The sequence below is a fragment of the Penicillium concentricum genome (assembly GCF_028827145.1).
Source record: "Penicillium concentricum strain IBT 3081 chromosome Unknown utg000001l_segment0_segment0, whole genome shotgun sequence".
Classification (NCBI taxonomy): domain Eukaryota; kingdom Fungi; phylum Ascomycota; class Eurotiomycetes; order Eurotiales; family Aspergillaceae; genus Penicillium; species Penicillium concentricum.
In genome coordinates this window covers 6,041,924-6,054,086 of record NW_026622754.1, presented here as the reverse complement: position 1 = coordinate 6,054,086, position 12,163 = coordinate 6,041,924, and the positions used below count along the sequence as shown (strand labels likewise).

The 12,163-nt window shown below is 47.6% G+C and overlaps 5 protein-coding genes across 5 annotated transcripts; 2 read left to right on the top strand and 3 right to left on the bottom strand.

Moving 5' to 3' along the window:
• Positions 1 to 1,021: 1,021 nt before the first annotated feature.
• On the bottom strand, positions 1,022 to 2,640 carry N7517_002320 (putative prenylcysteine lyase; the record flags this gene model as incomplete). Its single annotated transcript, XM_056720050.1, has 2 exons — positions 1,022 to 2,454; positions 2,514 to 2,640. 2 exons carry the CDS (start codon positions 2,638 to 2,640, stop codon positions 1,022 to 1,024), a joined length of 1,560 nt encoding a protein of 519 aa, XP_056584185.1.
• A 264-nt stretch (positions 2,641 to 2,904) lies between these two features.
• On the top strand, positions 2,905 to 4,229 carry N7517_002319 (small subunit rRNA maturation protein TSR4; the record flags this gene model as incomplete). Its single annotated transcript, XM_056720049.1, has 2 exons — positions 2,905 to 3,024; positions 3,096 to 4,229. 2 exons carry the CDS (start codon positions 2,905 to 2,907, stop codon positions 4,227 to 4,229), a joined length of 1,254 nt encoding a protein of 417 aa, XP_056584184.1.
• A 567-nt stretch (positions 4,230 to 4,796) lies between these two features.
• On the top strand, positions 4,797 to 6,184 carry N7517_002318 (terpene synthase family protein; the record flags this gene model as incomplete). Its single annotated transcript, XM_056720048.1, has 6 exons — positions 4,797 to 4,945; positions 4,997 to 5,120; positions 5,329 to 5,446; positions 5,551 to 5,662; positions 5,713 to 5,806; positions 5,939 to 6,184. 6 exons carry the CDS (start codon positions 4,797 to 4,799, stop codon positions 6,182 to 6,184), a joined length of 843 nt encoding a protein of 280 aa, XP_056584183.1.
• Positions 6,185 to 7,151: 967 nt separating this feature from the next.
• Positions 7,152 to 8,155, bottom strand: N7517_002317 (CSN8/PSMD8/EIF3K family protein; the record flags this gene model as incomplete). The annotated part of the gene is made up of 2 exons (XM_056720047.1): positions 7,152 to 7,722; positions 7,989 to 8,155. 2 exons carry the CDS (start codon positions 8,153 to 8,155, stop codon positions 7,152 to 7,154), a joined length of 738 nt encoding a protein of 245 aa, XP_056584182.1.
• Positions 8,156 to 8,815: 660 nt separating this feature from the next.
• Positions 8,816 to 10,140, bottom strand: N7517_002316 (folliculin domain-containing protein; the record flags this gene model as incomplete). Its single annotated transcript, XM_056720046.1, has 2 exons — positions 8,816 to 10,081; positions 10,129 to 10,140. The coding sequence occupies 2 exons, from the start codon at positions 10,138 to 10,140 to the stop codon at positions 8,816 to 8,818; spliced, it is 1,278 nt and encodes a 425-aa protein (XP_056584181.1).
• Between the last annotated feature and the right edge of the window lie 2,023 nt (positions 10,141 to 12,163).

Sequence of the window (12,163 nt, the reverse complement as noted above, 5' to 3'; positions counted from 1 at the left end):
CTAGGGAAGTATAGATCCGACAGATCTGGGGAATGGTTAGGTTTGGAGCAGGTCGGTAATCTAATCCTATAACATTCTAAACGACTGACTTATGTTGACAGTGATTTTCAACCTTGGGTTTTGGCTTTGGCTGGCTGATCAGTGGGCCTGCGGATTCTTGACAAAGACACGAGAAGCAATAGGTCTTCCGTGGGCTTTTGCAATAGAGCTTCACGGGTGGTGCGTTTCAGAATCCTTATGTATTTCTCTTCCCTATGAATATGACACTGACAATAAACTCATTGGAATAGATGGCATATCTGTACTGGAATAGGGGCCTACACCTTTATTGGTGTTATAGATCACCTGGTCTCCGGTGGGGATCTAAGGGATACCCAGCAGTCATTCGCCTGGCCTGCTTCCTGGGCGTCGAGATCAAATTTCGCAGGACATGGACCGTCTTTGGGGATTAGCGAGAAACAAAAGTGAAACCACTGCCATGTATATTGTACAGAGTATGTGTTTCAAGCAATATCAGTTCGGATGACAATACAAACTGCATCAGCACTAGACTCGATTCAGCAGGCATAATGATATTACCTAGATTACAGTGGTTGGATTAGGGTTAGCGCTGGCCAGGTCTCATTGGGGGCTAAACCTAAATAGGCAAAGCTAACTCGAACAGGCAATTCATAGGCCGTTTAAACTGTCGATACAGGTTTGGCTAGGACTGAACGCATGAGGAATCAAGTCCATTATTACATGATTTGATTGAGAAAACAGATCTAGAGGGCTACTAAGAAGTAAGAGTTGATGCGGGAAGAAAGAAAGAAACTACGTATCTAAAGAGCACTGGGAATACATGCCTGGGAGCAAACAGGCAGATTATATGAACTCCAAAATTTACATATATTGAGCAGTTCATATAAGATGAGGGTGTGGGTAACAAATGCAAGGCTGAAAGCAAGAAAGAAACGTTATATGCATAACGTTTGATAAGACATAAAGCAGACTTCGAAATAACTCCCTGATATCCTTACTTCTACCACGACTGGAACATGAGGGTTGCCACGTTCCGGCCCATCAGTGCACTAGTCTCCATTGTCGAGATGAAGCTCTCTATGCCACCCGTGTACCATACACCCGGAGCCAAGAGAGTCTCTTCAAATGTCACTCGCGGATACTCAAGAGGATATGGGTTCCATAGCTTCTCATGGAACCAACTGATATCGCCTGTCAAGAGGTCTCCAATAGTCGTATTTCTCCCTATAGTCTCACTCTCTAGTCCCAGAATCTGCGCAATGAATTCAGCCGTGGGGCGCTCTGGCGAGAAGATTTTGTAGACGTAATGTTGCTGCGTATCCTCGGATTCCGCGACAGAATGATCAACTGTTCGAAGTGTACTGATACTCCAGAAGCCGCTAGGCCCAACGCCAGCTGGGTTTGAACCCAGATCAAGGCCCTCGGGTAGAGTAGTCAGAATGGTCTCAGGCGCTCGAGCATTTAGATCTAGGCCAAAATACTTCGATGAGATGCGGTGTGGGGATGCAAAGAGTGTAACGTGCAGATTGGAATATGGAATCTCATCTGGAGTGTACTCCAAGGGAGGGGAGATGGAGATCTCCGAGTACTGCAAAGGACCGGCAATGACAACTTCGTCGAATTCCCCATCCTCTGAGTTGGCAGCGGTGTTTAGCTTTGAGGATACCCGCATGGTCCCATCATCGTTGCGTAAAATCTCGGTGACCGTGGTATTCACTTTGATATTCGCTCCAGATGCTGTCAGTGCGCCATCAAAAATACGCCAATTTCCGCCCTGGATAGAAACCGCTCCATCCGTAGCCATACAGACGATAGATTCCAAGCCATGAATCAACTGCAGGTTCTGCCCATAATTCACTCGAGTACTCGCTTGGATGATCTCCCTTGCAAATAGCGAGTCAATGCTATTTGACTGGAGAAACACATTGCCAGAAGATGCAGTGGCATTGATCAAGTCGGCCGCGATAGCCGCCTGAGTGAGAGAGCTGAAGGGGAACAATGGCTCATCGTAAAGGCGGAGAAACCTGCTAACAACACTCTTCACCAAATTCTGAGTACGCAGTGGCGCCAGTCCATACCGCCAGAACAGCCGGCCAATATTCCACCAGTTATACGAATTCTTCATCGTGAAAACAAATTGGTTCCCATCCCAGATCCCGATACTCTCATCGGTCTCCCTAGGCCGTGCATGATCAGCACTATTGACCATTAGGCCGAGATCACGGGATGCGTTGACCAGGTTATAATTAATCTGGACAAAGATGGAAGCGCCCAGTTCAATAGGGTACGCTGGGTTGTCGAATACATTGACGGTTGTTGAGCGGCCGCCGACATATGATTCACGCTCATAAACTGTGATATCGACAGGGATGTCGGCTTCATCTGCGAGCTTGCGCAGTTGATACGCAGTAAACGAGCCTGCAGCACCGGCGCCTATGAAGGATATCAGCCCTGTATGTCTTATATGTCTTATTGTATAGAAAGATGCATACCAATTACTGCTACCCGCTTAGGGGTTGCACTAACGGCTCCTCGCAGTGGCTCTTGCTCTGCTGCATTGCCAAACGAGACCAGTAGGATGGAGTATAGGAAAAGAGAGAGAGGTTGCATAGACAGCATGATTTATGGTAGTACTCGAAGATAGCAGAGATGATTGGCAGTTGAACAGCCAATGCTGATTAGCCAGAGATTAAATACAGATCAAATATTAGACATCCATAGATGAAAAGGATGAATGGAGGTTGAAGTGGTCAAGGGCGGACAACTTGGTAGTACGTATCAATATCACGCTAGTCTATTTTAGGACTGGTGCATTTTCATATCGCTTATCTTTTAGAGGGGCGCTTCACAGATTTGATTCACTTAACTCCGAATTAATTCAAGATGGATCCCTACGACAGTGACTCCAGTGTCGACGAAGACTTCACCGATACCGGTGTTCTTCTAGGCTATGCCGCCGAGGATGTCATCGAAGATGTAATCAGCCATCTTGGAGGCTGGCCGGTATGTTTAATCACTGCGAGGGATCACTCTCTATAACCAACTCCAACTAACAATCGCAATTATTTGTTCAGAAATGGCTTGATGAAGCCTCCCCAGCACCTGGTGACTTCGCCAATTGCAAAGTCTGCAACAGCCCAATGCTGCTCCTCCTCGAATTGCACGGCGACCTGCCCGATCACTTCCCAACTGACGAACGACGCCTATACCTATTTGGCTGCCCCAGAAAACCCTGTAACCGCAAGCCAGGCAGTATCAGAGCATTCCGCGCAGCACGGAAGGTCCTCGTCGGCGGACAAAACAGACAGGTTGAAGCGAAAGCAGAAGAAACCCAGCCCGCCGTACCAGAGCAACCCAAGCAGGATCTAGGCGCGAGCCTGTTCGGCGCAACAAACCTGACAAGCAACGTTTCCTCGAACCCGAACCCCTTCTCATCAGCTTCGGGCCCAACACCCGCAGGAAGCAACCCCTTCGCAACACCGGTCCAGGCAACAGCACCTACAGCCGAGAAGCCCGCTGTGTCTGAAAGCACCCTGGCCTCATCTTTCGCCGACAAAGTGCGCATTTCCTCGCCGCCCCCCTCAGCCGCAACAAAGAAAACACCAGAATCAAGCACAACGGCGCCGTGGCCCGCGCAGTCCGCGTTCCCTACACCGTATAAGAATTTCTTCCTAGACGCAGAATACGAGACTCTCTCGGATCCGTCTACACCCACAGTGCCAGATAATGTGCAGATCGAACCAATGGAGGAAGAAGGCGCCGGCGGCCCCGAGCTCAAGGATACCTTCGAGTCCGAGCTGGACAGGGACTTTATGAAGTTCTCAATGCGCCTCGAGCACAACCCGGAGCAGGTGCTGCGGTATGAGTTCCGTGGTGCACCACTATTGTACTCGACTGGCGATGAGGTCGGTACCCGGCTGCATGCTCACAATGCCCCTAATGCCAAGGTCACCACAGTCGGTGCGGGGAGCATTCCAGCTTGTGAGTACTGTGGAAGTCAACGTGTGTTTGAGTTTCAGCTTGTGCCACATGCTATCAGTATGCTTGAGGAGGGACGTGCTGGTGTTGGTCTTGGAAAGGATGATGCGGGCATGGAGTGGGGCACTATCATCATGGGGGTCTGTGGTAAGAACTGTACACCGCAAGAGCTGGGCGTTACTGGGTGGCGTGAGGAATGGGCTGGTGTGCAGTGGGAGGAGTTGAGGTAGATGTGATGTTCTGCATTAGATGAGAGTATTTTGTCTACCCTAGGTTTTACATAGCAGTGTTACCAGGAAAATCAAGTGTTTTCTAGCTATAGACAGAGTTTGCTCTGTATTGGCATTTTGAATACATCATCGAGGGATCGCCTTTAACTTTTGTGTCGCATTTAATGTAGAAAATGGCTCCCCTATGGAATGTCCGAGGCTACGAATAAGGAATCCATCCTGCATCAATGCCAAAATTGTACGACGATTCTCCATGTCCCTAAAAAGCATATTTGATTCAATGATGTTTTCAGAGCATACTTACGTAGAATTATAGTTCGTTATAGTTCACCCTCGTTTTTGACGCATGCATTGGGCAAAAACCTGATCTATAAAACTTTTTACTGCTGAAAGTTACACATGGCCAACAACAATAATAGACAAGATCGGCGAAACCCTTATATATGCTAATCTTGGAAGGAAGAGGACCTCTGTATATATAACCCTTCAACCCTAGTATCGTCTCTTCTCTTGAACTCCATAAGCATTTGTCTGCTTACTCTACACTTCAGCTATAGCAACATCAAGATGTCTACTATCGAACAAATCTTGGGAAAGTTCAATGATGTAGTGGTCCGAGTCCCATCTCTGTATTCATTGTCGCCTTCCTGGTACCCCAGAGTGGTCCCAGACTTGGAACGAAAAGTGGAGGAACACATAGAATCATGGCGTCAACGGTATGTAGCTTTAGTCAAATGATCTATTTCAGCAATACTGAAATCCTGAAGCTGGCTACCGGAGCCTACTGCTTACAAGCAGAACTTGGCTGCCGACTGCAGTTACATCACACGCGCTATCACTCCAGATGCCAACGTGCCGAACTTGCAGATTGGAGGACGGTTCGCTAGCTGGGTACCTGAACCACATTTCTTTGGATCTCCATTTGGCTAACTACGATCATATATCAGCTTTTTGCTTGGGATGATGGTATGTTCATATCTCCTTCGAAGTTTGTCTCATGGGTTCTGACTAACATGAAATGGATCTCGATTTGGGAGTCTTCAGTGGCGGGGCGAGGCAACGAGAGCTAATACGAATTGAGATGTCAAGGGTCATTCAGAAAGCCCTTTTGGGCAAGACTGATACTGAACAACCCTCTGACTGGAAAGATACTCCCACGACTATGGCTGAATCGTTTTACGACATAGGATTCTCGCTTCAAGAAGGCACCGAGCTTGGTATGTCTATATCCTCACTCAGGATCTTAGATATTATTGGCTAACTCGGTGCACAGAACCTCTCCAGCACTTCCTCTGCGATGAACTTTGTAAATATGTCACAGGAGCAGTCAGATTAGAAGATGCGTTCCAGGACGGTATCATCTTGGACTTGGACGTCTATATAAAAGACAGGGCGGAAACTTCAGGTGTCTATCCCACGATAGGGCAAGCTTTGTGAGTCTCATATTAATATTTCATATGCCACTTACTAAAACTTGTATTAGGATTCTACAGAATATCGCTCTCCCAGCTTGGTTTATCAACCATCCCGTGCCAAAGAAAATGTTGAGACACACCAGCATCATGGTAGCACTGTGGGTACATGATCAAATTAATGGAGACCTCGTGCTAACAAGTCCACCATAGGGGGAACGACATTGTCTCTGCTCGCAATGAAATGGTAATTCCTTTCTGCAAATATATAAAACCTTGAAAGCTGACTGTTTCTAGGGCTGCAAACATGTGGATAACGTGATCCCCTTGCTCGTTCATCATCAAGGATTAGATCCACAGGAGGCAGTTTATCATACATGCCAAATCATTCATGATAGCTATACTGCTTTCGAGAGCCTTGTGCCAGATGTTCTTGCCCTTGCATCTGAAAATGGGTTAGCCGAGGGTTCAATGTTTGTGACAGGTTGCAAAGATGTCTGCATGGGACTGGCGAGCTGGACGTATGGACTCTCCCTCAAGTGATCAAAGGGTTTCAGGTTCAAATCTGACAAACTATGGCAGATACCATATCAAACGATACCATGATTTTCGACTAGAAGAAGGGGAGACAGAAGCTTTGATCGCCATGTCATAGTAGGGGAGTAGGCTTCTACATTCCCCGATCATTGAACGTGAGATCGCTGCTATATATATTGTTCTTGTTTCGGTTCTACTACATACACGTTAAACTCGTCTAGATGCATCTCCCTCCTATAAAGCCAAGTAATAAAAGCGTAAGAAAAATATATGATTTCAAATAGCTTGAGACGTCTTTCCTGGCGACTGATAGTCTGATGCAATAAAAAAGCGACGATTGATATCAAATGTGGATGAAAAGCCATATATGTATGTTGTGCAACAAAAGAAAAGATCCCAGAGTGCTCGGAGCTATGAGCTTCAAGCTATGATGGGCTGGAATGAACTGACCAAGCGATCCGGCGAATCATGTTCATATAATTTGCGCTTGCATCCTTAGTAATGAGGCTATGTCGTGCTGCGTGTCTCTCCATTCCTTTTACATCTAGAACTGGCTCTGTATGATTTTTTATATTGGCAGCAAAGCCGGGCCCTACATGGAGGCACGACTGAAGTTATGTTATGGTATGGACATGACATCTTTCTCTCTTCCTCATATTATCCAGTGCAAATATTTGCATGGACAAGTAAAAAAAAGAATCCAATACAGACAAGAGAAATAGAAAAAAAAGAAAACGCCAGATGCGCCAGGTCCCGACTCATCTCCGAGCCCCTCCTCCATGCGAAATCTATCGTCGGTTCGTCACTTGATCGGGGGTGGGATTCATGAACTCATGTCATGGATGGGAAACGAAATTTCCCTCGCACAGCTTTTTGGAGATTTTAAAAAAAGGTGATACGAAAATCGGAAAGAAGTGGAACATTTCGAATCGAGAGAAGAAAAAAATCAAGAACAAAGAGTTTGCGTAAACGCTTATGCGGGCAACTCAAAGCCACGACGGATGACACGACCGAACTGCTCGATGCCGACGTGCTCGCTCTTGACCTCGGAGCGGGCCTCGTTCTCCTTGTTGGTAGGCACGCGGATGAGAGCACCATCAACCTTCCAGCCGCAGACATCGACGACGAACTTGTCGAGGGCTTCACGGCTGCGGATATCGAGCCAGGACTCGAGGATCTCGGGGGTGATGGAGCGGAAGGTGTTTCCGACCTCGATGGCGATGCGGATGCGGACGAGTTCCTCGAAGCCGGCGACGTCGGCGGTCAAATCTGCGTACAGATCGTCCGAGTTCAGGGTGGACCAGAACTGGGCGTACTGGGCGGACTCGAGGAGGGTGGACAGACGGGTGAGCTTCTGGACGGACTCGACGAAGTCAGAGGTCTGCGAGGCGGATTGGGCTTCGGTTGCGGAGGGGAAGGGCTTGGTGCTTGTTGGAAGCAGGGCGAGGCAGAGCGAGAAGGCGGGCGAAGGGAAGACGGTCAGGGCCTTGGCCAGGATGTTGGTCACGGTGTCGGGTTGGATGAGGTGGGGGTTGAACTGGAAGCTGGATTTTTGAAAGAGAGCTGTTGTCAGCTTGGATTCGAGGATTTCAGGATGATTCCATGTGTTTAGGAGAAGTATGCGATGCTGTTGGTTTCAACCAATGCATGGGTTCTTCCCATTCAGTATCTTCACAGAATTTCTCAACATGCCCAAGTATATTATGGGGATGTCAGGTAATAGGAAACGCTTAAAAGATACTCATCATAGTAGAGCTTCTCAAATATGATTTTCGCAACGCAATTCCATAAAAGAAGGGGTCCAACTCACAGCTTCAGCAGGGCCAAGTTGGCGTAGCAGTCGAATGACCGGTCCTCGCACTGCTGGGACACATAGTCCTGGAAGACGGTGGTGGTCTCGGGGTTGTACCGGTCGAGGCCATTGAGGATGGCCTCAATATGGGCGGGCCGGGTCTCACACTTGTCGAAGGCGACCATTTTGATATTGCTGAAGGGAGGTGGGAGGTGATGCGGGTCTTTTGTCTCTGCTGTTCTTTTTGGTGGGATTTTCCAAGGTTTGATTTGATTGTGGCCGCGGCCGGATTAACCTAAAAGGGCACGTTTACCCGGATTCTTCCGGACTATATTACAATAAAAACTCGAGTCTCCGAAAAAGTGACCAATGGCCATGGATTGATCCGTGTTCAAATAATACATAGAATACATATCTCTTGAATGCCTCGTGCGATCGTAACATCTCAATCATAACCTAGCGCCAGTCGCCAAAATGGAAACCCGCTGTACAGACGTGCTTGAATCGTTGAACTCCGTAAAGATCGAACGAGATGCCCAAGAGAAGAAAGGCATATCACCTCAAGAAAGAATGACTGAAATCAAGGCTGGTAAAACAAGAAACTCCGTGTCAGACGCCATAGTCTATGCCCATACCCATAACGCAAGAGGAAAAAGAAAAAAGGCCGAATCAGTATGCAGAATGAGCAATGCAGAAATCGGTCAAAACACCTTGCTAACCCGGATAAAAGCACAAAAAAAAGGGAATAAAGAACAAGGTCAAGGTTGAAAGTGCCTGGAAAACAAAAAGAACAAAACAGGCGGGTATCTCAATAAGAGGTTCATGCAAATGATGAAAAGAATATTTCAAGCCATGACAGGCCGGCGAGACGCAATAGGGATCGCCTTGGGCCCCGTGGAAATTTCGAGGTTCGACACGTCGATGTCGTTACCGTCATACTTCTGGTCCTCGTGTGGCTGTCTCGCCTTCGAGACGAGGACTGGCTGACTAGGACTGGGGCTTTCTTCGTCACCCATAGTGCTGCAGACAAAGCGTTCCTCGTTAAGAGGAATGCCGCCAAACATTGAGCCCAGCTGCTGCAGAAGTGCGACGAAATGAGCATGTAATTCGGTAAAGATGTATTCATTGCCAACGATTTCGGCCAAATTACGGGCGCGAATCTGGCCGGCTGCACGCCGGCCCGCCGGGTCCATACCGCGGCCAGTGAGGAAGGATGAAACAGGAGGGTACTGGCGGCCGGGTTGTCTTCCCGGGTTGTTCTGCTCCTCGCGGGTCTTCTCGTCTTCCTGGAAGCGTTCAGCAGCGTTGACAATGCTGGTTGCGATGCGGCCGAATGCGCGCCAGATGATGGGGCATGCGCGGAATGCTCTTCCGGCGTCTCGCCCCGCCAGTGCGACCAGTGCATAGCTGCGTCGCTTGCCGCGGGCCATGGGGTCTGGAAGACGGAAAATGTAGGCAATTGTGTAACCAGCGACTCCGTCGCCGAAGCAGATGGGGCCGGAAGAAAGTCCCCGGGGGAGGAGCTCACAGCTTAGGGTGCGAATTGAGGAGCGTCGGAGAAGTGCATAGTCAGCGGGTTTAGGCGGCCCGCGCTGAGAGAGATAGGTGTGAATGTGTGTATGACATGAAGCGTCGGAGGCCACTGAGGCAGAGTGAAGTGAGTCGGGAGGAGAAGCATGGGTGTGATAGTCGGTCTCATCATCTTCCGAATGGTTGTTGCCACATGAGTAAACGAGCTCGCGCGAGCGGAGCACCGGACTAGTAGAATTTCCTTTTGCGTCGCGACTTCCCGGCGCACCGGGAGGTAGCTGTTTGCTCACATTTTCCGGCAGAGACAAGCTGCAACTGGCGCAGGTGTCGCCATTTGCGCCACCCCGGTTGGATTTATCTTCGGGAGATGCCGGATGTCCTTTGAGGAAGTATGGGTGATCTTCGATTCTGGGCGACTTGGACTCGGTAGATTTATGAGATCGCTGATCGAAACGAGACTCAGAAGGAGTACCCTGAGGAGAGTCGGATTCGGGGTGACATTGCGGGCATGAAAAAGGTAGGACCTGCGAGCAAATGATAGAAGTGGGACCATGCACCTCGCAGAAGTGCGTCAAAGAAAGCTTCGAAGGTCAGTCCAAGCTCTGGGAATTTCAACTTATTTACTCACAATGAAATCCATGGTGGAGCTGATCAAGCAATAACCAGCATGTCTAGTCCATTGTCGCCAGGCATGCTGTGACTGGATAATAATGACGAAAGACTGGTATGCGGATCCACACAGTGACCAGGTTCCCGGGGGAAGGTTAAAAAGTAAAAGGGACAAAAAAAAAAAGGGCAAAGGGTGAGATATTAAAGAAGAAGGGAGAGAGAGACTAAGAGACTAAGAGAGTAGTGGAGTGTGATAAATAAGAATCGAAGGGGCTAAAAGGCCTGGGACTTTTTCGGTCGAAGGCCGGGACCTTAACTTCCTGGAAGGTCGATGGAAGAATAGAACCTCTCCACTTATCCACTTTCCACTTTTTTTTTTTCTATTCTTTTACTTCTCTTTTCTCTTACTTCTCTTACTTCTTTTACTTCTCCTATAACTCTCTTCTCTTTATAAGAGTCCTTATATCCGTACCTTTGGCCTTATATAGTTACACCACCCTTCCGGATGTGTTCCGATCACATTCTTTTACGCCTGGATTGCTGCATGTGAAAGTCATTCTAGAATCGGCCCGACCATTAATATTCATAAGTTTCCGTTCTTTGCCTAGCGTCTTTGTCCCGAGGGGCTGTTCTCATCTGCCCTTGGACCGTTGCGTAGAAGTGGATATAACTGCAAACAGGGGCTCCATTTGGTAATATATGTGGTACCAATGATCGTGCAGATAACTAAATACTATCTACTCTCTTGATCTGAATACAATATCCATATTAGATTTCTAAGAAATTATATGATCTATCAATTGGACAAATCGTCAGTTCACCGTTCCCTATTTGGGGCATAATCTGTAAGGGTTTTTGCTTTTCTATTTTTTTTATTTTTTGCTTTTTTCTGACTTTTCATGTCACTCGAAAATCAGCATGTGTCAGATCAGTCGACAGCCGTCTTCCAGCCATCAGCCCGGCGGGTTTCCTCGGGGAGTAATCTGGAGATAGCTCCGTGTTAGGGGGACGGTAAGGAGGTGAAGGGAAGAATTCCCTGGCCTCCGATTTGTTGAGGTCATATTGGATGTGTATCATATATCTTCGGTTACAGTCCCTAGATAGACGATCTTAAAAACATGCTCATCTTTCCCTGAGCGGGACACAAAGCAGTTCCGTGGAAAAGTGGGAATTGGGGGAATTAGCGTAAGCAGGGATCTAAACTTTGTGGGATTTCCCGACAAGCCTCCGGGACTTGGATACCCTTTTCGCCGTTTTTGTTTATAAATCATAGTTGTACTCCGTACGTTGTATGCGTTTAATACGTAGTAGTATACACTCGAGGTTGGTCCACTAAAGATCTCCCCTTAGGATGATCTTCTCCGGAATTGAATTCCATTAAATCAAGTTTATGGATCCGTTCATCCGTCCCGTCTAAATGGCAAACAGACCGGGTAAGGTACATACTCCGGACCAGGATATACATATACAGGCTATTCCCCAAATATGAAACAGACCTTGATACTCCGATATGGCAGTTGCCCCGGCATTGAGCCGGGATCTTGAATCCTAGATCCTTGCCGACGGAGCCAGCTGACCTCCGGACGGAGTATACGGAGTACGGAGTACAAAGTACCAGCCTTGTATCACTAGTAGCACACTAAGCACAGTAGTGTATAATGTGTAGTGAGGTCCTGTCATCTACTATAACGTATATAATATATATTATATACCATTCCTTTACTATTCTCACCCTACCCTATCACACCGAGTATATTGAAGATCCATTAATTTATGGTGAGGGATTTAAAAGAAAAAGAAAAACAAAACAAAAGCGAACCCACCGGACACGAGCGGATCCCCTGTCGCCACATAGGCACACGACACTTTAACGGGTTTTTTGATGGATTGCCGATTCCCGGATTATTTATTTCCGTTATTTGCCGGGTCTTCCACTAAACGTACAAGCCAAAATGTACTAGTTATGGTATATTATCAATGTAATTGAGTTTGTACCCACATGGATATTCACCGATTACTTTGGGAAGGTCGTTTAGGTAAGTTCTTATTCGGCT